The sequence below is a fragment of the Penicillium manginii genome (assembly GCF_028828005.1).
Source record: "Penicillium manginii strain IBT 31320 chromosome Unknown utg000007l:1.0-2284322.0:1.0-2285126.0, whole genome shotgun sequence".
Classification (NCBI taxonomy): domain Eukaryota; kingdom Fungi; phylum Ascomycota; class Eurotiomycetes; order Eurotiales; family Aspergillaceae; genus Penicillium; species Penicillium manginii.
In genome coordinates this window covers 1,216,402-1,241,788 of record NW_026643108.1, presented here as the reverse complement: position 1 = coordinate 1,241,788, position 25,387 = coordinate 1,216,402, and the positions used below count along the sequence as shown (strand labels likewise).

Here is a 25,387-nt window from a genome sequence, read left to right as displayed (position 1 = left end):
TCGTCCGGCATTTATACAGCCCGTTGACCCACGACTGGATTTTAGAAGTATATTGTAATTCTGGAAACTGTACGGAATATGGCCTTAGTGATCGTGTCTGCTATTAATGGTATTATACCTGAATTACAATGAGCCGTAATGAAGAAGGAATTGAGGGCCGTGCTGGTCCATATCCTTGCTGTTGTGCTGTAAGACTGCAGACTGGTGCTATCGAGTTGGCACAGTGTGTTACACAAACATTATTCCTGAAACATAACAATCTGTGCTGTGCCCGGCTGGCAGCAGGGAGCGCCTGGATCATTTTCTATTTTCTTTATCCTAATGACCTTCCATCTGACGGATATTACGATATCCTCGTGGATGTAATGCCTACAACAAGCAGGAAGGGGGGTGATACAAGTGTCTTAAATTATGTGCGCGCTGACAACGCCAGCCCTTTTAACCAAAGCCTAGTACATATTAACAAAAAGAATGAATCAGCAATCTATCCAGCCAAAATAGGACTGGCAGTCTGCGTTGGCAGACGGGTCGATCGCAAGAGGACAAACCCACCACACTCGCAGAGTGCAGGAGGGTAACTATAGAGGGATGACTGAAAGAATAACAGAACATTTCATGGGCAGTATATCGATACCGCAACGCCAGCAGCCTCCATAGGACATTTCATAAGGGGGAACATGCATAGTTGTTATTGATGCTATCGAACGAGCGCTACTTAACCTCACGAAACAAACCGATGGCCTTGTTGCTAAGGCCTCAGTCACATGACTCCATGATGCCGATGTTGAGAGCGGAAATCCCAATTACAATACAGAGAAGTGCAAAACCAGTTTCACCAATTCGCACTCTTCAATTCTTTCCGAGCCCCACTGCCAAGGCGCTAGCTTGAAAAATGGGTAGATCAAAATGAACTTGTGTAAATTACGTCATAAGTATTCTGCTCGGCGCACTCCACGGACGTCTCAATCGAAATGCGATTCACTAGACAAATCCCCCGCATTAAATTTCTACTGTAATGGGGATTCTGCTCTCAACATCAGGATCATGTGATTGAAGCCTTAGCAACAAGGTGTCTGTTTACAGGGAGATATCTAGTTCGCGCGATAGCATTCTAGGAACACACACCTGTCAAGTGTCACGATGCGGTCTTTTTCTTTCCTGCGGCGGTAGCGGTATCAGTGTACTGCTCATAAAGGCTCGGATGCCTTAGGAGGTTATATCTCAGTGGCCATCGCCTTGCCTACTCTCCTGCACACTGCGTGTGTGGTGGTTTTGTCCCTCTGCGATCGACCCGTCTGCTTGACAGACAGCCAGCGAGCATTCCCATATTTCCCTACATAATAATGTGGGGTCGGCTATCTCAGTGTTGGTGTGTTTTCAGCCCCCGCCAAAATTGCTATAGCATTTGTGTGGTAAATGGTAAACCGGGCCATGTCGGAAAGAAATCTATCATACCATGCGGGATGTTTCGTATAGGTCACTACGACCGCATATTTCAACAAGATCGTGGGATAGTCACTCTTTTAGACAAGAGGAATCAGAACCAACCATTCGGATCCTCTATAGACTAGAACCAGTACGAGCCAATACGGATATCACCAAACTTGACATATTATACTTGCTCATGTTGCGTACCTGTACAGAGCTGTTTCACCCCACCATCGCTGCGAATCATTCCTTCAGGAACAGGTACCTTGGTAGATGACTGAAAACAATAAGGGATGCGGACTGTAGCTTAATAGCCTTTCCTTTGATGGCATTTGCTGTGGTGGGTCTCTCAATGCTCGGGAGATGTGCACACTGACGCTCCTAGAAAAAAGTGTATCATTTCAGGGGCAGATCACCTGATTGTGGGGCTGAGAATTTCCCCGCGTCTTCCGAGGCCTGGTGCTTCCGTTAACACCATCTGGGACGCACTGCCTATTAACTATGACTCAAATCTCGTTTGGTAACGACAGCTCGGGGCCTCAGTTTGGGATCAACCACGGAGTGATCAATGTTATTTCCGGTACATTTCTTCGAGCCTTACTCAGGCCGGATTTAAGTACAAATACTGGAAGAGCGAGCCCCGAGGTCTACTATGGATTAAAGGAAAACCAGGTGCCGGAAAATCGACGTTGATGGCATTCCTACACGGCAAACTCGAGATTTTACAAATCGGCAACCAGGGCATCCAGCTCGACTTTTTCTTTACTGCCCGGGGCACAGAGATGCAGCGTACACCGCTAGGCATGCTCCGATCGCTGTTGAACCAGATTTTTGCCCGCGACGCGACCATACGCCGTCTGGTGCGCGAAGTCTATGAAAAACGATCTAGGCAGTTTGGGTTCGGTGATCGTAAGTGGGAATGGCCACAAACGGTGCTTGAAGAGTTACTAGCAGATGTTATCCTAGCATCTGCTAGTCGAAAGCATGTGACGGTTTTTGTCGATGCTCTAGATGAGACTAGAGCTGAGTCTGCTCAACAACTTGCAGCGTATTTCCATCGACTTATTGAGCGAGCAGCGAAAAAGAATGCAGCGATTGGAATCTGCATTTCATGTCGGCACTATCCTATCATAGGAAGTGCCCAGGCTATATAGTTGCATGTCGAAGAGCATAATCACAAAGACATCGCTACATACATCAATGATATACTTACCGAGACAGAGGCTGATAACACAACTAGCAAAGACATAATACAGATACTGATGCCACAAGCGATCCAGCAAGCCAATGGTGTTCCAATGGGCCCGTCTTGTCATGCCCTTTACCCGACAGAGGATATTAGAAGGGGAATCATTCGATGACATATGTTGCTGGTTACGCGAGGTCCGGGCCGGTCTGGAAGATGTGCATATGTACCTTCTGAACAACGTGATAGAAGTACGGAACTTGGAGTAAACGAACTCACTGTTTTAATGGGTATGTTTTACCGAACGACTACTGACTGTGATAGAACTCCGGTACGCCTTAGCAGGTAATAATGCCCAAATTACGCGTGGCATGTCCATAAGAGACCTCATCGATGTCGAACTTGACTGCGAAGTACATGGACCTGGGAGAACGTCTCTTCCAGGAGAACGTCTTTATGCCGTCCTCGTACGCTTGTGTGATGTCATTAACATCTCGAACGAAACTGGTCTGTACTTGAGCCAAGATTCCCAGGGGAGCTAAGAGCAATCAGGCAGCCAGGAACTTGACCAGCATCTTGATGCGAGATATTCTTGGTGATGGCTGTTAAGGTGATACCGCAAATTGTCGTGCTGAATGTAAGTGTCCCTGAGCTGGGGAAGCAGGCGTTTATCTCCCGTCAATTGAAATTGTAGGCGACCTGAATGTTGCCAACACTCATTCTGTCAATGATCGGCAGATAAACAATACCCGAGCGCGAACCATCTTTGTTCGAGTATCTGATCTTCAAAGCTCTGCACATTCTGGGACATTCTCCAGCATGGCTGTCTCTGTATAGATGATTCGCGCTCGGGTATTGGGTATAATATACGGAGTACCAGACTATTAGGATATGCATATATCTGAAATGTGGAGCTGTGCGATATGCAGCGCTATTTCTACGGAGTACGGAGTACAGTATGTAAAATTAATCACTAGTGTAATGTACGTATCCCAATGATGGCGATCCTGTTGCGCTTTGTTTTTTTTGTAATTTCCTAAAGACTGGATTGAACACAAGACCGGGAATGACTTTCAAGTTGCAATGTGTGGAGCTGCGTTATTGTAGGAACACGCACGGGTATGAAAATAGTTGATTTCTCCCCCCAAACCTCGTATTCCCAAGCGATGCGAGGATACTTCGGAACGGGTACTTAACCAAATGCAACGGTGGTCTGTCGCTCGGGAAAACTAATATTTGCTCAGTGGGGTAAGAACCAACATGGAATCTCGCACACACTACTCTGTATTGCCGCCGATGATATAACCAAGTTTTTTAGCGCCAATATTCCTTGCTACTCTAACCCAAGGGACCTGGTGCAGCGGGCCTGACTGCAGGGCAGTCAGGATTTCTTAAGTATGGGCAGAATCCGCTGTGGCATGGACCATGGTATGGCGGGTTGAAGGAGTTTTCATAGTTATTATTGAAGTGTCGTTAGCAACCCGTCACATGACAGATTTTTAGTTTTAGTCCTACCTTCCCGTTAGGGGAAGAACCTACACAATACATCCATTTTTCAAAGTCATCTTTTGCGTGTGTCGAATCATCAGTTGTATGCCATACGGTCCATTCAACTGGATCAGGAGTTCTCACCGCCCCACCACCCTGACTGTAAGTGATTTTTCCTACCCTGACTACAGGCATTTTTTCTTCGTAAGATTACTTTGAATATTTGGTAAGTTCTAAGTCTATATATATTCTCTACCGTATTTGAATCTGAGAATCTACTGTCCCTTGTAGTGGTCGTACAGATTAACCCTAAATTATCCAAACCCTAGGATTTTTTTGGTTGGGCGGTGTCGAAACATCGGACCTCAACCCGGATATTCTTGGCATCGGGGCGGACAAATGTGGATATTAATGACGGCACGTCCGATGCCCTTTTACAGGGATCGGGAATTGGCCCATTACACTACATAAGTTGTACTGATTGGTGTGTACAGTATATTCGGTCTATAGCGAGTTCCGACTGCCCGGTGAATGAGAAATCTACATTTCGTGCAGGGCGTATCTTTTGGTACTGTACACACTCCAGTCATTGACTTACTACACCCTGCTTCATCGGACAAAAAGCTCATAGAGTTGGTTTGTGTTCTGCGCTCCCATTTCCTATCAAGATTTCAGTTTCGGGGAATCCATGTCGCTTTGTTCTATTTACGTACGCGACGCAAAAGCAAATAGATCCAAATACACGATGCGACACCAACAAATTCAAATTTCAAACTTTCACAATGGAAAAAATTCATACCCAGGCCTAATCGCACGCCTCCTAAATGTAGCTTCTTCTTCCTCGTGGTCGCGATCATTAGATCAGGCTTTTTTTCCTCTGCTCTTGATTGACCTGTCAGAGTATACAGCTGTCTGATATCCCGTGAGGTTCAATGTTTCATCTCAGTTTGACAAACCTGGCTGCTTAATACAAGGGATGAAACTCAACTCTCTCGATTCACACTATTTCAATGGATATGTTGTTTCTGATATCAACAGTTGGATCGGCACTGAGTAAAACAAGATCAGCCCGAAGATCTGGCTGAATGGATCCTCGGTTAAAGAGATGAAAGTTGAGGCAGCAATTGATGTTGCTCCTTGGAGAGCATGCGCCGGGGATGTTTCTGCTGCAACCAAGAGTTGAAGCTCCTTATGGATGGAAAGTCCAAAGGGGGGGATTTGCCGGGGTATAGGAAAAGTCATTGGCATCGGTCCCAACGACAATCGGAATCCTGCCTTTATACATTGCGGTCACACTGCCTTCTGCATATTCCACGTATGCGAAATAAGGTGAATGGGTACTGTTGAAAATAGACTGCATCACGATGAGAGTTGGAGCAACGATCTGCTGATTTGCTGACAAGTTGGCTATTGAAGACGCATCAAGGTAACCTGATCAAGTGGTGTGTGGCAAGGAATGTCAGCTTTTGCTTTTTCTGCTTCGCTGAAGCTTGCATAGCTTGCAGCATGCGTAATGACTTATTTTTCCCACCTCATGAGCAGCTTGGACAATAGCGACGAGATTTTCCTCGTCGGGGCCCAAGGGATCAAAAAAAACCTTAATATAGTCAGCAACCGCTGCAAGCCTGTTTGCAACAAATTGTCTTCCGGCAGCCGGGGTTAGGATGAAGAAATCCGATGGAAAGCCAGGGTATTTGCTGATGTTTGTTCCTTTGACAGTCTCTGCAGCTCCGGAGCCTCTGATATCGGTGAGACCGAAGGCTTTGCAGGCAGTCAAAGAAGTGTATGGGTAGGTACCCACATCAAGGCCGGTTGTCACACCGTATTGGCGCATTGCTTCCAGATTAGAGCAGGCTCCAACGCTAAAGTGGCCGTCAATCAAACCAGGAATAAGGAACCCGCTGTTTCCATTGTCAATCGTAGTATTGAAGGAGTTGGCGTTGCTGAGTCTACCGTTGACGAAGACAACTGTGGACTCGGGGCCGAATTTGGAGCCATTTTAGATATGGACGCTCGTGATAGCAGTCTTGACCTAATTTTTTCTAACGAAGTGAGAAGGGACCCCGCAGGCAGTTGCCACGGCAGCTATGGCCAAGGTGTAGAAAAAATGGCCGGGCATTGATTGTAGTTGAAGTTGAGGAAAATTCCCTCACTGGATGTTGATGCCTTTATGTTTATTTTCATTGCGCTTCGACCAAGTATATTAAATCTCTTCGTTGCAATATACAACTTGAATGTGGAAACTGTAGAATAATGAACTATGGGTGGGGTGGGCCCGTGGATACTCCGGTCTAGACTGGCCTTGCCGAGGTCCCGCAAGTAGAGCGGTTTATCATGATCTTGTTCAAACTGCGTAAACTTGGAAAACACAAGTCTCCACTCTAGAGAATCCGATTTGTTGTAAATTAACCAGTGTTTCTTGTCCAGAGGGACCGGTTTTGTGTGCTTGAATTTTGGTCCCGCCGAGCTGATATCGGTTCTGTTCGGGCCGAACCTAATTGGTAATTGACTGTCTAGCTCCAAGCCTTTACCGAGGGGCGCCCCGCGGTAATACTTGGACCATTCTCTTTGCGACGCGATACTTACGTTATTGTATACCTGGGTATATCGTTAGCTGAGAATATTGAAGTGAGAGCTTCAATATTGTGGTAGCACTACTACTAACTAGTAGTAACCAGTGTCAAATATGATAGTTATATCTGCTCACACGTACAATGATAATGTTATGAGCTTCCTGGGTAGGGTCATGTTCGATAGATCTGTAGTCGTAGGGTTTTCCCAGGCGCTGACAGAACGAGCATATCGGCCGTTCCCTGGACATCTAATCTTCTCGCGCCTATTTCATAACTTCAGAAAGGAACTCACAAACTTGAGTCGAAGACGTACCGACAAGGTGCGCAAGCCCGATGGTTTCGTCTTTTACCTGTGTCCTCTATCTGAGTTATGGAGTGAGAAGAGATGAACTAACGAAAGTGGGGTAAGTATTGAAAAGGATGCTTATTGCACTAGTTAGGTCTCTTCGGATAGGTGCCAAGGCTAACATCACCCCCACACTTGTCTTGACCGATTTAGTCATCAAACCTCACGCGATGGTTAGTTAGTTAGAAGGGTGGTATTTGTCAGCTGGAATGTGAGATTTGGTGGCCTGAAATTGTGTTAAATATACAATCCCTTCTTTTCAACTTTTGACCCTACGATTTTGAGATTAAGAAAAATCTGTCGATGAGGGTTAACATAATGCCGACAGAATCATCCCGTCAGACAAGGACCTTCAAGAAAGCGACACCGGGCGCGTGTCATAAATGCCGGGCGCTCAAGGTGAAATGTATTCGTCTCGAGGAGGGACAGCCATGTACTAAGTGCGCGTCATTTTCCTCACCACCTCAGCACAGCCTTACCCCAGGCTAATTGAAGTAGATGTGCCAAATCAAACTCCCAATGCGTATTTCCAGAGCTGAAACAGCGAACTCGAGTTTCAGAACGAGCGAAACCGTAAGTGACCAAGGAGGCCCCGCCACTCAATAGACCAATGTTGTTGACAGTAGAGGGATGAAGGCGACTGGTTGACCTTGAGTCTAAGCTCACCGATATCATCGGTCTTCTTTCGCGCTCTGGCCAACCGCTTGGTGGCGTTCAAGCCCCCGTTATTGCGGAGTTTGGAATGCCTGCACATTCTGAAATCTTCAGCAACAGTCCACACCCAACAGTTGAATGGATGAGCCAACGGCACCTGGATAATGCACGGGTGGACGAACGCATGGAGTTGAGCGAAAACAATAACACCACCGAAAATATCCTAGAAAATTCGCGAAATTCATCCACCGATACGAATGCCACCTGGATCACCGACCTAGGACTCACCCCTGTCGTTATTGAGCATCTTCTTGACAGGTTCCGCAACATGGCATCCCATTTCCCATTTGTGCGACTCTCATATGCCTGCAGCGCCACATCAATGGCCGAAGACCGCCCATTTTTATTACTTGCAGCTCTTGCTGTTGCTTCTTCAAATCATTGTCACCTTCAAGATGCTCTGATTAAAAAATTTAAAGAATCCCTCAGTGAGCGTGTTCTCATAGATGGTGAGCAAGATCTAGATCTGCTGCAGGGATTACTTGTCCATATCGCCTGGTATAAAAGCACCCCCTGCCTCCCAATAATGCCTTTATCTTACCGTCATCGGGGGAACTAGAAAACTGATCAATGTCAGGTTCCACTTCGGCTCTGTTCCGGGTAGTCAGCAAACCTACCAATACTTACAAATCGCAATCAGCCTGGTAATTGACCTTCACCTCGATCAAGAAACTGCCGACTTGATTGACCAGCAAAATGAGCTGGGTGATATGTATACCCAGGAAGCATGCCTTGCTTATTTGGGCTGCTATTATATTTCTATCGTGTTGGATGCCATTCCATATCCAGAAAACTGCAAATGGGCTTGAACTGACTTCACTAGAATAGCAATGTCGTCGGGAAAGCCCAACAATCTCCAATTCCACAAAAGCATGCTTCAATGCGCCATGATATTTGAACACCAACCCGGGTTCCAGACAGACCTCTTGATATACCCAGTGATGAAAGTTATTCAATTTGCTGATGAAGTCTGGGAGACCTACCGGTCAGAAGGTATCCGTGGCCCTCGCCTTTTTCTTCACGCTGGACGATTCACGATGCGGTTAGAAGAATGGTGGTCATCTTTATCAATGGATATTCGCAACGCGGGTAGGAATTTCTCAAGCTCTGGGACCCCTCATTAACTGATTAAAATATCCCTAGCATTGCCGATCAACTTTTACTATGCAGTCAAGATTCGAATTGAAGAGATGGGCTTGGTTTATTGCTATGGGCAGAGAAGACCTCCATCTCCAAAAGAACAAGAAGATCACACCATGCTCTCCGCACCACCAATGGTCGTCGGCAATTTGATCAAATGTCTCAGTTCTACAAGAGAATATCTCGACTACTTTTTCACCCTTCCCATTGCAGATCTTAGTAGCCTGCCATTTTCAGCATGGTATCAGGTTATTTTGACAGTATTCGTGCTATACAGGCTGTCCGTGGGGTTGCCGGAGTTACCTGAATGGGACGTGGAGATTGCACAACACACTGTGGATCTTGGGTATTACCTTGATACACTCTTATCTCATCTTCAGACTATTAAGCCATCGGAAGACAGGCAGATACCCACAGAAAGCCTATTTTCAAGGCTGCCCGAGATTATAGGAAGTGTTAAGTCTTCTTATACGTCAGCAAAAGAGGACCTCGCACAGGCTCGTGATAGTCGGGATGCCCATCATAAACCTCTGGCGTCGATTAACAAAGCCTCATCTATGCGAAGGCTGCACCGCTGCCCTGCATTGCGGGATTCAAGCCGGCCCGTCATCCGGCCTCCAGGTCGACCCATAATACAAAGCGCCATTGCCACGGAAGTCCGGAGGATAGAATATGAGCACCTTTGGGGCGATGTATTGTTGATGGATGCGTTTCATATTCCGATAGATTCATAATCTTTCTGTTTCTGATAAACTATATACCCTCAAGATCTCAAATCCACCCGACTACTGTTTCAGGGTAGCAATACCTCAAATCTCATTGGGAAATACATGGGTGGAAAGCTTGTTTCCAGTAGAATCGTATCTCTGGGGTAGAACATTGAAGATTCCGTCAGCATCACGCGGTTCATAGTCAAGCGACAATGCTGCCTGAATGAGAAGGTCCAGCCCATAAGTCTCTTTGATCCAGTGGGCGACCATATCCATCCCCGCCACAGCTCCACTCCCAGTCCAAATATTGCCGTCGACAATCCACTTCTTTTCCATTGTCCACTTGACGTTCGGGTATTTGTTTTTAACCCAATTGTACTCGAGGTTGTTGACCGTGGCCCTCCTGCCGTCTAGAGCGCCAGTGGCTGCAACAACTGCGGCCCCGGTGCAGGTAGTGAACAATAAATTTCCAGAAGCAGCATGGCGGCGAATGAGGTCCTGCAATCTAGGAGGAAGATTGGTTTTTGCAGGGATATCCCCGCCAACGATGAGGATATCCAATTCGGGGACGTCGTCCGCCGTGACTGTAGGCACCACTGTTACAGAGCTCGTAAGCAGGTGCACCGGCTTCAAGGTCTCTCCGATATGGTGGAAGACGAATTCGGGTGCCTTTGCCAGAAGTTTGGGATCCACGGGGGCGTAGTAATTGATACCCTCCAGGAGCATCTTACTTGCAGAATTGAGCAGATCGCACGGTCCAATGATGTCGATCGTCTGGTAATCGTAGAGCGGGCAGCCAATGTGGATGGGTGCCATGTTTGTAAGAGTCCTTTTGGTAGAAGTAATCAAGAATGAGTCTGAAATGAAGGTTGTAGATAGTCGATACTCTTGGTTGTCTTTTCTAGCGATTAAATACTTCGACTTTCGGAGATGCCGTAATCGCGGAGCGGGCTGTTTGACGCCTCCGTCCTCCGTAGTCAACAATACCGGCACGGACAACAAGGTAAAATTATCCACCGTGGCCGTGTTTTATCGATTTCAAATCCATATTCACAGATTATAGGGTTTTACGGGGTTACTATCGGGTTTAGAGAGGAGATAAGTACTAGTAGCGGCCGAGAAGGCTGCCTGAGCCATCTTGACGCCTACTACTCCCTCTACTACCCATCGTTTTTCCAAGGTTCACACTTGGGCAACCGAGCAGGCGACCCCAAAAACAGATAGTAGATACCTGGTAAATATAATAACTTAGTTACAACCTTGGCAATCTATAATCAAATATATCTCTATGTTTTCTACTTACGCTTTGTTTTCTTCCATCGACACACTGTAACACGAGTATCATCTTTCCATATTTCATGTTCAACATAGCTGCAAGGAAAATCATAACTATTGTGCACTGGGATGTAAAAGTTTTTCCTTCACCTATCCCTTCAAACTTATTCTATATGTGCTGATTTCGAAGGGCGCCAACTCAACAGAGAACCTGCCCTGTTGGGTGGATTTCTTCTGTCATCTTCCAGGATATTGGTCCGATAAACTCTGCTGGCCTGCCAATTAACCGCAACAACTCCCCTTGACCTTCCGCCGAGAGAGTCATAGATCCGAATGATGAAACTCCGTCCTTTGCGGGTAGCTAGCTCCCCAAGGGTGACATCTTCATCGTCTTCGCCGCGCTTTATAGTATCCAATACAAAACTGTCGTCTCCTTGGAGAGATACTGGATAGTCATGCGAAATAGCCGTTTACCCAGAGACTACTTCGGCAGGCTTCAAGGGGGCATTGAAGTTAAAGGGCGCATGCACTGTTTGCGCTGCCAGTTGACCAGAATGAGGCATAATGGCCCATCGAATGGTATGCTTTCCCATATCATCCATATCATCAGGGGCCTTCGGCGACCGCAGAAGTGATAGGCGCATCACGTTTCCGACAGTTGCGAATCCATATTTCCCATCATTGAGCATTGAGACACCGTAGTCATATTCTGAAAGATCGTCAAATTTCTGACAGCACACTTCGAATTTTGGCATATCCCATGACATGCTAAGTTAGTGGGTTGGGCGTTTATTTATGCCATATTGCGTTTCATACGAAGCCTCCGTATTCCGAATATTCACGGGAAACTCGACCTTGAGAAACTTCATGGTTTCATGCCAGTCTATCTTCGGCCGCGAATTCAAGCAGGGGCTCACTGCACTTCAAGGCATTTGACAGAGAAATTGTGCTCTTTATGGATCTTCTGTCGCTGATTTTGGTGGTTGTTGTAAAACTCACACGATGCGGTGTGATCTTTGAGACGGTTCGTTGTGTCGCCACTCACGAGTTCCTCTCGGGTGTCCAAATGGTATACTTCGACATCGCACGCTTGCCAACATATTGGCTTGTCATCAAAAATCACAAATTGATTGCCTTTGCTGTTCCGAGGAATTATCTCCCGGTTTGCCTTTTGATCACAAAGAGACTTTACGCACCCCCTCTCAACTCTGATTGATAAGAGTCGACTTTGGAGTTCGAAAACTCCACCCCCGAGTTCACAAACTGTGACTGCAAATTCAGTCCCTGATTCCGTTCCAAGTGAATCGAGGCTCAGCAACCATCCATCTCCCGATGCTGTGAGCTCTTGACAACCCGGTATGTCAAGTATGGCGTGACGTGGCCAAGCCAGTTTGTTCAGGACAAAAGCCTTGCGCAAGTCGTGGGTTCCTTCTTCAATTGTCTCTACGTCGAGAGCATTGTAGATAGACTGGAGGGGCGTTTTCCCCTTCTTCAAAAATGCGCTTGTAAACCCGGTCATCTCTATGTCAATCCTGCGAGTAGTATCTCCTGGTGTGTCTTTTCATGCTTGATCTGAATGATCGTAGCACATTCGAATGGCAGTTCCGGGCAGACAATCATGGAATTGGCAAAGCAAGATGTCTTGCCACAATGATTGTATATCTCTGAGAGGATAACGAAAGTCGGCTTTCTCAATAGAGGCAATAGTGGTCAGCTGCTCAATATCTCGCAGTAAAAACTCTGCGCTCCTATTATTCTGTTTAGTGGTGGACTGTGTTGTAGATGGCGCTCTATGTAGCTCAAAGTAGAGATCACCATTCAACGTTGGCAACGACGCCGCCTTTTTTTCGAGCCTGTGAAAGAATGAATCGGCCGAGCTTCCGACTTGAATCTTAGGGAGCAGTCCAACAGTTTCCGATATGCCTCGACATCACCGAAGTCGCTCCATATTCTGCCATGTCAGGCCACCCCCACCATCCCCTTTTCCAAACGCCATCAAGGACGTATGATCCTGATCCATCGTTAAATGATTAGTCACAGATTTCGAACGTCGGCAACCGTGCCGTCTGCTGTATATGTGTGAACTGGTGGTATGTGGCTTAACAACTGGCTTCCATTAAGCCCGACCCAATTGAATGAGACATGTGGAAACTTGTTAATGTTGTTGAAGCAAATCTTCTGAGTAAAATAAAGGCATCCCAGCTTGCCGCGCTAGCTCTTTGGCATTCATGCCCATGCCTTTTAATTACTAGTTCCTCAGGAAAAGGTCGACCCCACCCCGGCCGATCTTGAACTTCCCGCTGACCCGCCAGGGCCTCCCAAGCCTGAAACTGCTCCGTCTCCATGTGGAGGAGATATTAATGACGATATTGCCGTGAGACATTATTCTACAAAGCCATATAGAGAGAACTCTAGATCCGATGGCGCTGGAATGATGACCCTATCTGAGACTTGTTCTTAATTGAAAAACCACGATTTACGACATCTATTATATCCCTCGCACCTGCCAATTGATTTTGGTTGTACTAAGTCGGTCGCCGGTCGGTGCCAGTGTGTGGAAACCGATATTCGGCGCGTAATGGATTCTGAAGATGGAGAGGGAGTGGGGAACTTAGGATGCGAGCCGTCTTGTTCAGTTAAACCTGGAAATGACACACGGAAACAAGCTTTCGCGTGGGCCTAGTGCTTCCTCCCTCCCTGCGGCCTGTGCAACCATGATCCACATGTCGGGAATCGGCAAGAATTGTGGCATGATTCCTTTAACTTGCATACTGCAAAATCCAGATATCTTTATGAATATTCGGTCTCGGCAGGAATATCATCTTCGTCGCATGTCCAGCAATACGCCATGATGCCTCCAGGGGTTCCCGCAGCTTCATGCAAATAATCACGAACTCATGTATGAAACGAGGCTCATGTAAGAGCTGTAGGATATATTTATTTTTCTATGTTTCATTTCATATGTTGGTGCATGCGTACCTAGATATTACCCTATCTTCCCATGTCTCCAGCAAGAACTAATCGACTAAATCACTCACTCTCCATAGCCAGAACAGCTTCAATGACTGATTCCATGTTCGGACTAACGTTCCAAATTCCGATAATTTTGAGCCCAGCATTGAGCAAAAGCTCTCTCCATTGTTGCTCAGAACGCTCAACTCCGGCACCAATACTCATCATTTGAATGTCCATCGCAGCCTGCATGCGAGGGACATTCGTGTCCGGCAGAACAAAGTCAACAATGATGACACGGGAGTATCCCGGTTTCATTGCGGAAACTGTGTTCAAAAGAATTTTCTGGCATATCCGGTCGGGCCAATCATGAAAAATAGCTCGGAAGCAATAGGCACGGGCATCTATCCTTATCAGCATGGGTTTTGCTTCTATGTTATAATCCTCGGCCGTTTGCGTACTTTTGATAGGTTGGGGGTCAAGGAAGCTGTACGAGATTTTCTCTATGCCCTCCTTTTCCACGCCGGAAATAATCTTAGGCAGATCTTGCAAGATCAGGCGTCCAGGGGCCATGGGGTAATGTGCATGAAATCTCTCTAAGTCATGCCCCTGATTCCCCCCCGATATCAACAAGGAAAACTGCATCGGCGATAGCCACTGCTCCTGTCATTAGTCTTTCAATTGGATATATGATGAACCAATTGAGTCTTCCTTCACGCCGACTTGACATGTACGAATTAAAAAGATCTTGATGCAATTTATTCTCAGCGAGCCACTCGAATTGACTTTTTCCCACAGCCCATTTCATCGGGGAAGTGGAGTATTCTTGGGGATTTCTGTAACCATGAAGTCGAAAGTATTCAGGAAGCTTGGAGAGCGTCGGAACGGTCAGGTCAAAGCTAGGACAAGCATTAATATCTAAAAGCCCAATCTCAGAGAACAAATACTGGAGTTACTCACATACAAGGGACGCCATCTCGTCCTATTGGATGTATCATACTAGCGGACTTGTCCGTGGCAATATACTTCTCAGGCTCCGAAGTGGCGCATAGCCCGAGTGCATTCATAACCCTCATAAGGCGAACTAGTATTATTCCCCGTTCAAGTTAGTGCCAGTTTCCATGGCGGCGCCTTGATATTATCTGATTATAATTTTGATCAATCTCACCGATTAATTCTCGATCTCCCCCGGTAGTGTGAGCCAGGTCAGTGGCTGAAACGCCGCTTTTTGTTTCAGCGTTAACCAGTAATGGAAAGATTCCAAGGTCTACGACAGCGCGCAAAGCAGCGTTTTCAGGAGGCTTTAATAAGATCAATTTGCTTTTCTGAGACGCCGAAGGGATGATGAGTGCATACCTGGTATATAAGACGCAGAATCGTCTCTGTAGGTGTTTCGACTGCGAGTTTGAGCTCATCGACAAGCTGGAGAAGACGAGAATGACCATGCCCAGGGTCAAGCGACGTGTCCAATACTTGGCTTTTGATTTCAGCAACCAATTTCAAAATCGAAATTGTAGACATTCTGGGGTTTAAATATCGTCACTTTCGAATATCCGAATGTCGAACTTAACTCTCGAGGGTTGAGAAAATTAACAAGTAAGATCAGAACATTCATCAGAGCCTTTTATAGCCGTTCCTTGGCCCTCTAAATTAATATTTCCATCACTGAGAGGCCATATGTCCACTCTGACGGGGCCTAGCTTCCCGATCTTGCTCACGCGAGACAGGAGATGCCAGTGCCGAGCTGGTCCCGTTTCGATCCATGCACACAAGTGGCCCAGGTGTCGATCTTTGCCTTTGTTGAACCCTGAGCGGGAAAACAAGAAGCAACTATGCCCTGTCCGTCAATCTTTGTTGGCTATGATCGCCGTCCTAATCCATAATAAGCAATTTGAAGTTAATCGCGGGAAATTTAATATTCTGCCCAAGTATGTCAACTGACCTGACGTATATGGCGACTGATAAATTCTTCGCCAATAGCGTGAAAATACTTGTCCTGTTTTTGTCAGAGATTAAAGAGAAGTAAGCTGCTTTGGAAATCAATAGAAATGCACCACAACTCACGGTTCTGTGGTCGCCGGGGTGAATAATTTCGCGGGAGGCCTAGGCCTCATCAACCCATCTTGCTCAGTTCTTGTCGTCGCGACCGATGCGTGCAAATTTTTGTAGCGCCTAGCCCAATTTAAGGTAACTCAAACTTGACAGGTTTGACGTTTCAAGTCTTTTGCTCTGGCATCAATCTGCTTCTCCGCGCCCGGCCTGTCCTCCTACTCCCCGCTCAGCTTTTTCCATCACCTAGATATAGATGAGAGATAAGCGCACCCAGAATTTACCCCATATCTCTAGACTTGATAGCCAGGTAATCCTACAAGCATAGACCGCTCCTTACTAGATCTGCTAGGAACATCCTTCCTAGCCGATTTATTTCAAAAGACAAGAAAAAGTGCAAGTCGCTGGGAGGATTCGTACACTTAATCTAGACGGCCCAGCATTGAATTCCCCGAAGAGATGCAATCTCAACATGTAAGTCCGAAAACAGTCCCATAATATGTGATTTTAAGGAACCAATCATGAGCAACCTTGGATGTTTCGTAACTTGAAATTTCGGCCCGTCCGTCCCGAGTCCGTTCTCGAGCAGGAGTAATAACCCCACGCTTCCGTTTTAAATCACTTCACCGATAAACGCCTTTAGAAATCCGGCCGCGCATCAGTGGCTTCCTACACTATTTCCGACATTGATACTAGTATATTGTGGCTGGGTAGTAGCCCTGAGATTTCTTCCACTTGGGATACAATCAAACCCCGTTCTAGCATGCACATTGTGTTCAATTTTATGGTGTTATGGGTATCAATCCCGTTTTTACCTAGGTGATTTTTGCAAGAGAAGTACCAGTTGCTATTTAACAAGTGAATCCATGCCAAGTGACACATTACTTTTCGAAGGAAAATTCGGCTTTTAGCTACTCTTTCCACTGCCAGTGTGAATTTACTCGACGAAAACTCGGAACGGCAGAGCAGCAGTAGCTGAATAACGTCGGGCTGTTTACATACCTAGATATGCAGTGGTATGAAATATTTGGCTCCAAAAATCTTGGAATTGGAGGGTTTATTTGATAGTACTAAAGTGACCCTCCTAGTCACATCTTGAGTCTTTGAATTCACAGCTATCTTTCCTCTAATCTTCGCTCAATTAGAGAGCAAATAGGGTAAATCCCCCGATCGGAGGGTACTAGTCGTATATCGTCTCCACTATGGCAAAATATGTGTTTCATGCTGCACGGATGGACATCCTTCGCAGAACCTGCCATATAGTAGTAGTAGGGAGGAATTAGTTTTCTCAGCTGGGATTGTTGGTATTCAAGTTTGCTATATATGATGCTGAGAGTCAAAGGGGCCTTACTCTGGATACCTCCAGAGTCACGGTTCTTTTTGGGTTTTCTACTTCTTCCACACTATCCAAACTTTTTATCGAGGTGTGGGTGCGCGAGACAACCAGGTCGCTACATTTTTACATCCCTCCCGGATCTAAATACTAGACCAAATAGCTCTCTCTCCTCCTCTCTTCGCATCATTGTTTGTCCTTTCGTGTAACTAATGATACATTACAAATTTATATCGCCTTCAAGTTTGCATCTGTTTCAGTTCCAACATCGCGGGCTCCCAATATGGTTTAGCGGGGGGGCTTGAAGGCCGTGAGTATCCGCCAATCATTCATCGCCATTCGAATTTTGCTTCCAAGCGTGCCAGAACGTGAAAGATCAGGACCAGCCCAAGATTAACGATTCATTGGAGGTATCTATCAAGATCTTGCAGAACAATTCCTTTCCCCAAATCCCACTATATCATCATGTTTTCTCTTCCACGTCAAGCGGTCACGGTCGTCGTTCCGCGACCCGCTCCGTCGGCGGAAAGCGACCGTCTTCTCCTTCGTCCCATCGAAGAATCCGACTTGCCTGCAATCTTTGCGATTCGTTCGAGGCCTGAAGTTGCTAGATTCAAGTGAGTGTTCGCCTTGACTGGAATACACCAGTGGTTTATTGTTCTGACTGCCACTGGGAGGGATTGATTTCTGGGTTGCTAACAAAACAAAGTCACCCAAAAACACCATTCCAATCCATTGATGATGCAAGAGAATGGATGGCATCCAAGACCTTCATGACAGGTCCTTCTGAGGTGATTGGATGTTCTTTTACAATGGCGATCGTTGACAAATCAATTGCAACCAATGAGGAACCCGTCATTGGATATGTGGGCATCAACTCGCTAGACCCCTGTCCCCAGATTGGCTACTCGATATTACCTGAGCACTGGGGCAAGGGGTTTGCAACAGAGGCTTTGCAAATGTTACTGACGATGTGGTGGAAACTTCCGCGACGCGATCTCCCGAGTCTGTTCACACAGGATGAAGAGCCAGAGAAAGTTTATGCGATATGCGAAAAGCTGAACCATGGCAGCTGCCAGGTATTGAGAAAATGCGAGTTCAAGGTGGTGGATGAGTTTCGCTACGAGGCGGACGAGCTATGTTTTTGGTCATCGACTCGAAACATACCAGAATCCCAACTCTAGGTGAACTTCCAAGGTTGAATTTCAAGTTGAAGATCGATAGATTGCTCTAGTTGGTCAGAAACTCGTGGAATCGGAGGGGGTTCAGTTTTTACACTATAGTCTAGAAATCACCCGGGCAAGTTTGGAAATTAAAGGCATTCTTCAACCGTGACTTGAAGCTTCTATTCTACCCATAAAGAGGTTACCAGTCACAAACTAACTAGTAACTAGTAGTGCTACGCAAAGCGGTGCATTGACCGAAAAGCAGGGCCGCCGCACACCTAAGTCAAGGCGCACCCGTTAATTTTCACAATTTCCTCGGTTTTCAAATGGATCAAAATTTCAATCTTTCAGGTTATGGCCGTTCATGAGCCAAAACCATTATAAATTGTGGGCGACCCGAGCTTACAATGCTACTAACCAACAGGCCATCCATTCAAAGCACCTTAAACCACGTAGTATTAGTAGTACTAGTACTGATACATCCATGGATATTTCTTCATCGGCGCTTTCGTATGTCACTTATCCCCACAGGTGATGCAATCCAACATTCCCGTCCTGCAAGTACCTAGGTATGTGGACCCGCATACGTTTCCCTTCAGGGCTTGTTCTTACACTCCGTAGCACATTACACTGCTGTACTCAGTAGTAGTACTACAACTGTCCTCCGTATCTATGGCTCACTACTCCGTAGTTATTCCCCAGAAGTTGAAGTTCTCCACTCGAACCTTGAGGGGAGACTTTTACCCATAAACGGTGATGATCGGCATCGCCACCAATGTGCCGGGGCTGCAAGATAATCCCCCGACAAAGGGACGCTCGCCGGCATTTCTGCCCTGACAGGAATAATGTGTCCGCTCCAGATCTAGAAATTGGCATTCTTGTCCATCTCGCAGTGGGTCGGAGTTAGTTGAACGACATACCATCCCGAGGTTCAGAGATGTGTGCAAATGGTGCGATAATGAGTAAAAGTGCAGTAATGAGAGGGCGCTCTTAACTCCGAGCGCCATGGAGGGGCATGGCGGGGCCCCATACTCCCAGTTATCCTGGGGTGAATCACGAAATAACGGCGAGTCCCCAGGAAATAGAAGACGGCGGGGTATGGATAGATAATGCTGGAAATATTGGGATTCGGATGTAATCTACTGACACTTCGCTCCATGCAAAGAACCTCTGCTAGCATGTTGTGGAATGATTAATGTACAACTATACTTGTATAAAACCGAATACTGATTTGCCTATCCATTGGGCTGCATTCCAACTTGAAGGCTCTCTGTGACTCCAAAATTAAGACTCAGCCGCCCACATGCGTACATGTCCCATCTCCACTTACGACCGAGCATCCGAGGCTACTCATTTTACAAAAAACAAAGTGGTCAAAACTAGCTGTCCACAATTTGCCTTCGTGCATGATCAATGCAGATGTACCTTGGGGCTGAAACGAAGCAGGCCTATAGCTGATCAGTGCCGCGCGATCGTCGATCCAAGCCCCGCGACACACGCTGGTCCGTGTTTCCCCAAGTTTCTTTCCCAACCCCGTTGGGACCGAGGCGTGGAGATCGTGTGAGGGGTTTCATGTGGGCGACGATCAGGAGAAACGATGTCATATATTATCCCGCTGAGCCCTTTGGCTCTAGACTTGCTCGTTAGTTTTCACTCAAACTCCTGCACTTCACATCGTGTTATACATCCCCGCCCCTTCTTCCGCATCCCTCACAATGGCTGCAGATGGCCCCAAGCCCGGCTTTCTTGGCAATCTCAATGAAAGTCAGGAAGCCAAGCTACAGAAGTTGTGGTCTGTACTGCTGAAAGCTGCCGAACTTCCCAACTCCGACGAGCCCAATGATAATGGTAATGCCGCGGAAAATGCCACCCCAGCCAGTCCAGTTCAGCCGCAACGCCGACAGTCCCTGCTCAGTCGCACTCAAAGCAATGTTTCCGATAAACCCAACGTGAGCGCTACTTCTCCTTATCAACAAAAATTGCTAGGATACTTGCGTGAGCTCGGCATCGGCCCCCAGGAAACAAAAATGGTTCAAAAGTCTCTGTCGGAGATTACTCCAACTGAACTTCGTGAAGGTATTCTTGAACTATTGAAACATGACCACCCCGATGGTATGATGCTTCGCTTTCTTCGAGCCCGCAAGTGGGATATTCCCAAGGCCTTCGCCATGATGATGGAAGCGATTGTGTGGCGCGTCAAGGAGATGCACGTCGAAGACGACGTAATGGCCAAGGGTGAACTCTATGCTCTCAAACAGTCAAAGGACAATGCGAACATCAAGGAGAAGAAGGAGGGTCACGATTTACTCGCCCAGATGCGTATGGGCAAGAGCTATGTCCACGGCACAGACAAGCTCGGTCGGCCAATCGTTGTGGTGCGCGTTCGCCTACACAAACCCGGTGCCCAGAGCGAGGAAACCCTTGAAAGATACATTGTCCATGTGATTGAGTCTGTTCGCTTGGCCATGTCTTCCCCCGTAGAGACTGCAGTACGTCCCTTGGGCCTATAACGCGCCCGTCTGACTTGGTAGTTGTTAACATCCTTTCTAGGCCGTTGTTTTCGACATGACCGGTTTTGGACTTTCCAACATGGTGAGAGACATGAGCCTTGAAAAATCCCTAGTGCTTTTCCCATCATCTTCCAAGGTTCAATTGCTGACTTTTGACCTTCAAGGAGTATCCCCCTGTTAAATTTATTCTGAAATGCTTCGAAGCCAATTATCCAGAATCACTGGGGATATTGCTGATCCATAACGCACCCTGGGTCTTTTCTGGTTTGTTATGCCCCCGCTCTATCTAGAATAATCTTTATATGGATTATCTGGCTGACCCAATTGTTTTTCGTGATTTTTAGGTGTCTGGAGGCTCATTCGTGGTTGGATGGATCCCGATATTGCCGCCAAAGTTCAGTTCACTAACTCTGTGAGCGATATGGAAAAATTCATCTCTCGAGATCAAATTGTCAAGGAGCTGGGAGGTTCCGAGCAGTGGGAATACAAATATATCGAGCCCGAGGAGAATGAAAATGCTGCCATGCAAGATACAACAACGCGCGATGCTTTGATCCGGGAACGTCAGCAAATCGGCGAAGAGTTTATGGCCTCCACGTCCGAATGGATCGAGGCAGCCAAGTCGCAGGAAAAATCCAAAGCCCAATCGGCCGCTAGCCAGCGTACCTACCTAGCTGAGCGTTTGCGTGTCAACTATTGGAAGCTGGATCCGTATGTCCGAGCTCGCCTCTGCCTCGATCGTATGAGGGTGATTCAGAAGGATGGAAAGGTCAATTTCTATCCCAAGCAAGATGACTTCGAGGAGACCAAAGAGTCTCCCAAGGTCTCTGAATTTCACCATGTGGAAAGCATAAACGGGACTGCCGCTCAAACTCCTGTTTCATAGACATTTTCTATCTTGGATATCCCCTTTGCGCGTTAAACAGTTTTGTTAATTTGATGAATCATGATTGTTCAAGCAGTCCCGAACTCACTACTATACAACAAGTAACTCAATTTCTATTATTGGATATCAAATCTCCTTTTCTCTCTTCTATCAAACATATATGGAGTATGGATCCTCATTATGATTGTGGACATCCAGTACTGAATACTTACGATTCAACAAAAGAAGGGAAATTGCATGAACTGGATTTAGCCATGGAGTTATCCGAGATTTACGTCTACGTGCCTCAAAGCTAGGACCCTTATGGCTCACCAAAGTTATTTCATTGCTCTAGTGCAAACCACGGATTATTAATTGTCTTTTTGAACGTAAAACTCCGGAGTACTGTAGATTTTGTTATATTTTGGATGAGTCAGCCATTCTGAACTCCGAACTCCGAGCCCCGCATACTTCGAGTCGTCACTCTTTCCTTCCACTTGTCTACCATACGTTACATGTGCATATTTTACAGGTGGAAATTCAAATGGCGACTACTCGTCGAAATGGACAGCTCTCCTCATGTGAGCCATGCCGCAAATCCAAACTTAGGTGCGATCACACATTGCCGATTTGTGGCCGTTGCACCCGCCGAGATCTCCGGGGAGAATGCATCTACCATCCGGCACCTCTGACCCGTCTTGATGTGCAACGACCGAGCAGAAGACGAGTCCAAAAAGAAAATGCAAATCGAGATCACCATACTACCTTTCAATCTGAAAGTCGAAATTGGAACCAAAAAATGCACTCGGTTTCATTCCCCGGGTTTCTTGGGGACACGAGCTATTCAAATACTTTGACCGATGCAGCCAGTGAGTTTCTTCTGGAGGGTCATTCAACAAATCAGGAGGAAAATGTTCCCATGGACTCAAAGAGAGTCTACTTGGGTGCCCAAGTTCTCAGTCTTCTGGATGATCTCCCTTTCTATCGAGATGTTGTGAGCGCGCGATTCAAGCTCTGGGAAGGATGGTGTCTGGGCTGGCCACTAACTATCATGATCTTCGATATTATGGAAGAGATGTGGTGTCTATTACAAAGCGACCCAATCGATAAAAATATCCATGCTTTGAAACTATCGAAGGAAATGTTCCAAACCCACGCACGTCCATTCAAAACCCCGGCAAACATGCCCTGGTCTGATTTTAAGCATGCCCTTTCCGGGAGGTGGGAAACGGTCGGGCTGATGTTTTGCATCACTGGCCTGTCAACTGAGTGGCTATCGGAAGATGATCCTATATTCCAACAGCCCGGATCTACCGATCCTCGAAGCCTGGCAACAATGGCCAGTGCTGTAAGTGATATTTGCCTTCAATTTTGCGACGGTGCAGGAATCATCAACGATATCGTTTGTTGGTTACTTATGCATCAAACTACTCTACTGACTACCGTATATGGAGATAGCGGTAAGATCATGTTTTTATGCCTGTGTAATCGGAGCTGAGCTGATACTAGCCGAATATTTCTCAGATCCTCGGCCCTGGAGAAAGCTCGGGGAGCTGACGACCACTGTCTTTGCATTGGGACTTCACCAAGAGCCCAGCTACCAGCTGCCTCTATATCTGGCCGAACTTCGAAAACGTACAATGGTAGCTACCTTTAGCATTGACAAGATCTTGGCCACGTTTTTAGGCAGACCGCCTTTGGTCAGTTGGCGGTACTGTGAAATCCAATTTCCCCTTGACCTAAGCTTTGAGGAAATGCTTTTAGAGCCTTCTTTAGTACAAGAAAAGGTTCTTTGTTTAGAGAAAAATGGAGGCTGGAATGACGAGGGAACTATCAGAAAAGGGGCATGGGCTAGGGTCAGTTTATTCAAAAGCATCCTCCGTGAGAAAGTCTTAGAGCTGTCATTAAGCTATCGAGTCGAGGATATACGCAGCAAAGCTGAGTGCGTATTACTTTTTTCTTGCATTCCTATTCCTCTCCCTCTTTCCTCTCGCTAGATCGCCCCTAAAAGCCATGTTTCACTCTCGGGCTAATATCAGACCAGATATCTTCTGGAAGAGAACCGAAAACTTCGCATGTCTCTTCCAAATTTCCTCCAATGGAGCTCCGAAGGACATCTTGATGTGGCAGCTCCTATAGTCGAAGATAGGATAGTATTTTCGCTTCATCTTGATATCCTCTACAACGACTTTTTGCTGTATCGCACTATACAAAAGTGGACACATACTCAACCAGGCGCTATCATAGAAACGTCTCGAGAAATGCTAAGTGCTCTTCTCTCTATGGTGGCGAGGTTGTCTCGGCTAGGTCATCCAGTCTTTGATATGGGATTCAATGTAAGATCCGCCTCCCTATCGCTTACCATGTTAAAATAGCTCACATTTCCAAAGCTCTGCTACTTTGGCTTACCTGCTGCTGGGATATTGTCCGCAGAGCTTCTTCGGAGGTCTCGCTCCATTGTTTCGGATAGCAATATCCATTTCCCTCGCTCGGAGATTATCCAAAGCTTGAGTATATTCTCATCTCATTTAGGCACCTTTATTCCGTTCTATGAAGGAAATTATCGCATCTCTCAGCCAGGCCAAAGGGTGATTCGTCATATTTTGGATCAGGTTCTCTCCTACAGTGGTCCTGTCGCCACGGGTATTACCAAATCCTCTGAACTGCCAGAACAAGAGCTTCCAGTCGGTGATCTACTGAACGAGGTTGATGCCGATGATCGTGATTTATTTCTGGATTGGATAGATGGGACAGTCGAGCATAAGTCTGACTCCTGGCTGAGATGGGTCAATTTCAATTAACTCAATATCCTTACTCGGGCTCGGTATTGAATGCTCTTGACTGGCAGTCACAATTCATATTCTTTAGTTCCAATTTGATTGCTCTAGAGTTTTTACGCCTCATTTATAAACAAACACCCCATTTCTAGGGCGATAAATAACTACAGATCCCAGAGTGCTAGTGGACTATATGGATTGACAATGCCACTTATTCTTAAACTATATGACCATTCCGTTCTTCTGATTGAGACTTCATCATGCAAAGCCCCATTGGAAATTCAGGATATGTCGAATACACTTCACTTGTTGCCACTGTCAGTTATCCTAGATCGTCATAACTTTATTCCCGTCTTCTTATCCAGTGCTTTCTGTTTTTATTCGATTGATTTTGAGAGTTGAAAATGTGAAACGGCTAAAATCATCGGGGGCGGCCTGAGGACATCCACGAGTTTCATGCCGGAAAGGTCACTGATCGTGATCGACCTTTTTACAAGTGCCATATAGTATCGGCTACTGTAGCTCAAAGTTAGGCGCTAGCGGCAGGGAAGATCCGTTCGAGAGTAATTCGGAGTTGGGTAGTACTACTAGTACTAGTATTAGGACCCATTAGACAAAATTGAGATTGATAGGTGCCTTCTAGAGCTCAAAAGAATTGCGTCATGTCTCAATGACCATATTTGCACCCATAGAGCCGCAGGGTGTTCTCCGGAATTTCACCGTGCGGAAGTTTCCCGTTAATTATCCCAACAACCTTTACCTAAGATTGGCCCATCAGAAGTGGACCCACTCACTAGTTACGTTTCCCGGGTTCCATTCCGGCCGCCCCGAAACCTGGATTCTTCGCAGTCGCCAGAGCTCAATCCAAAATCACG

General features: G+C 46.4%; 12 protein-coding genes across 12 annotated transcripts; 5 read left to right on the top strand and 7 right to left on the bottom strand.

Moving 5' to 3' along the window:
- Window positions 1-1,929: 1,929 nt before the first annotated feature.
- Window positions 1,930-2,582, top strand: N7533_010402 (uncharacterized protein; the record flags this gene model as incomplete). Its single annotated transcript, XM_057107052.1, has 2 exons — window positions 1,930-1,998; window positions 2,034-2,582. The coding sequence occupies 2 exons, from the start codon at window positions 1,930-1,932 to the stop codon at window positions 2,580-2,582; spliced, it is 618 nt and encodes a 205-aa protein (XP_056956269.1).
- Window positions 2,583-5,561: 2,979 nt separating this feature from the next.
- N7533_010401 (uncharacterized protein) lies at window positions 5,562-5,936 on the bottom strand (the record flags this gene model as incomplete). The annotated part of the gene is made up of 1 exon (XM_057107051.1): window positions 5,562-5,936. One exon carries the CDS (start codon window positions 5,934-5,936, stop codon window positions 5,562-5,564), a length of 375 nt encoding a protein of 124 aa, XP_056956268.1.
- Window positions 5,937-7,540: 1,604 nt separating this feature from the next.
- On the top strand, window positions 7,541-9,609 carry N7533_010400 (uncharacterized protein; the record flags this gene model as incomplete). Its single annotated transcript, XM_057107050.1, has 5 exons — window positions 7,541-7,594; window positions 7,683-8,233; window positions 8,313-8,447; window positions 8,559-8,824; window positions 8,879-9,609. 5 exons carry the CDS (start codon window positions 7,541-7,543, stop codon window positions 9,607-9,609), a joined length of 1,737 nt encoding a protein of 578 aa, XP_056956267.1.
- A 75-nt stretch (window positions 9,610-9,684) lies between these two features.
- N7533_010399 (class I glutamine amidotransferase-like protein) lies at window positions 9,685-10,401 on the bottom strand (the record flags this gene model as incomplete). The annotated part of the gene is made up of 1 exon (XM_057107049.1): window positions 9,685-10,401. The coding sequence occupies one exon, from the start codon at window positions 10,399-10,401 to the stop codon at window positions 9,685-9,687; it is 717 nt and encodes a 238-aa protein (XP_056956266.1).
- A 623-nt stretch (window positions 10,402-11,024) lies between these two features.
- Window positions 11,025-11,627, bottom strand: N7533_010398 (uncharacterized protein; the record flags this gene model as incomplete). The annotated part of the gene is made up of 2 exons (XM_057107048.1): window positions 11,025-11,283; window positions 11,335-11,627. The coding sequence occupies 2 exons, from the start codon at window positions 11,625-11,627 to the stop codon at window positions 11,025-11,027; spliced, it is 552 nt and encodes a 183-aa protein (XP_056956265.1).
- Window positions 11,628-12,421: 794 nt separating this feature from the next.
- On the bottom strand, window positions 12,422-12,880 carry N7533_010397 (uncharacterized protein; the record flags this gene model as incomplete). Its single annotated transcript, XM_057107047.1, has 2 exons — window positions 12,422-12,713; window positions 12,795-12,880. 2 exons carry the CDS (start codon window positions 12,878-12,880, stop codon window positions 12,422-12,424), a joined length of 378 nt encoding a protein of 125 aa, XP_056956264.1.
- A 14-nt stretch (window positions 12,881-12,894) lies between these two features.
- On the bottom strand, window positions 12,895-13,205 carry N7533_010396 (uncharacterized protein; the record flags this gene model as incomplete). The annotated part of the gene is made up of 2 exons (XM_057107046.1): window positions 12,895-13,071; window positions 13,110-13,205. 2 exons carry the CDS (start codon window positions 13,203-13,205, stop codon window positions 12,895-12,897), a joined length of 273 nt encoding a protein of 90 aa, XP_056956263.1.
- A 685-nt stretch (window positions 13,206-13,890) lies between these two features.
- Window positions 13,891-14,385, bottom strand: N7533_010395 (uncharacterized protein; the record flags this gene model as incomplete). The annotated part of the gene is made up of 1 exon (XM_057107045.1): window positions 13,891-14,385. One exon carries the CDS (start codon window positions 14,383-14,385, stop codon window positions 13,891-13,893), a length of 495 nt encoding a protein of 164 aa, XP_056956262.1.
- A 28-nt stretch (window positions 14,386-14,413) lies between these two features.
- Window positions 14,414-14,888, bottom strand: N7533_010394 (O-methyltransferase; the record flags this gene model as incomplete). Its single annotated transcript, XM_057107044.1, has 2 exons — window positions 14,414-14,711; window positions 14,773-14,888. 2 exons carry the CDS (start codon window positions 14,886-14,888, stop codon window positions 14,414-14,416), a joined length of 414 nt encoding a protein of 137 aa, XP_056956261.1.
- A 2,771-nt stretch (window positions 14,889-17,659) lies between these two features.
- N7533_010393 (GNAT family N-acetyltransferase) lies at window positions 17,660-18,378 on the top strand (the record flags this gene model as incomplete). Its single annotated transcript, XM_057107043.1, has 2 exons — window positions 17,660-17,811; window positions 17,904-18,378. 2 exons carry the CDS (start codon window positions 17,660-17,662, stop codon window positions 18,376-18,378), a joined length of 627 nt encoding a protein of 208 aa, XP_056956260.1.
- Window positions 18,379-20,075: 1,697 nt separating this feature from the next.
- On the top strand, window positions 20,076-21,756 carry N7533_010392 (CRAL-TRIO domain-containing protein; the record flags this gene model as incomplete). The annotated part of the gene is made up of 4 exons (XM_057107042.1): window positions 20,076-20,849; window positions 20,911-20,952; window positions 21,035-21,134; window positions 21,215-21,756. 4 exons carry the CDS (start codon window positions 20,076-20,078, stop codon window positions 21,754-21,756), a joined length of 1,458 nt encoding a protein of 485 aa, XP_056956259.1.
- A 523-nt stretch (window positions 21,757-22,279) lies between these two features.
- On the top strand, window positions 22,280-24,536 carry N7533_010391 (uncharacterized protein; the record flags this gene model as incomplete). Its single annotated transcript, XM_057107041.1, has 4 exons — window positions 22,280-23,195; window positions 23,260-23,677; window positions 23,780-24,071; window positions 24,126-24,536. The coding sequence occupies 4 exons, from the start codon at window positions 22,280-22,282 to the stop codon at window positions 24,534-24,536; spliced, it is 2,037 nt and encodes a 678-aa protein (XP_056956258.1).
- Between the last annotated feature and the right edge of the window lie 851 nt (window positions 24,537-25,387).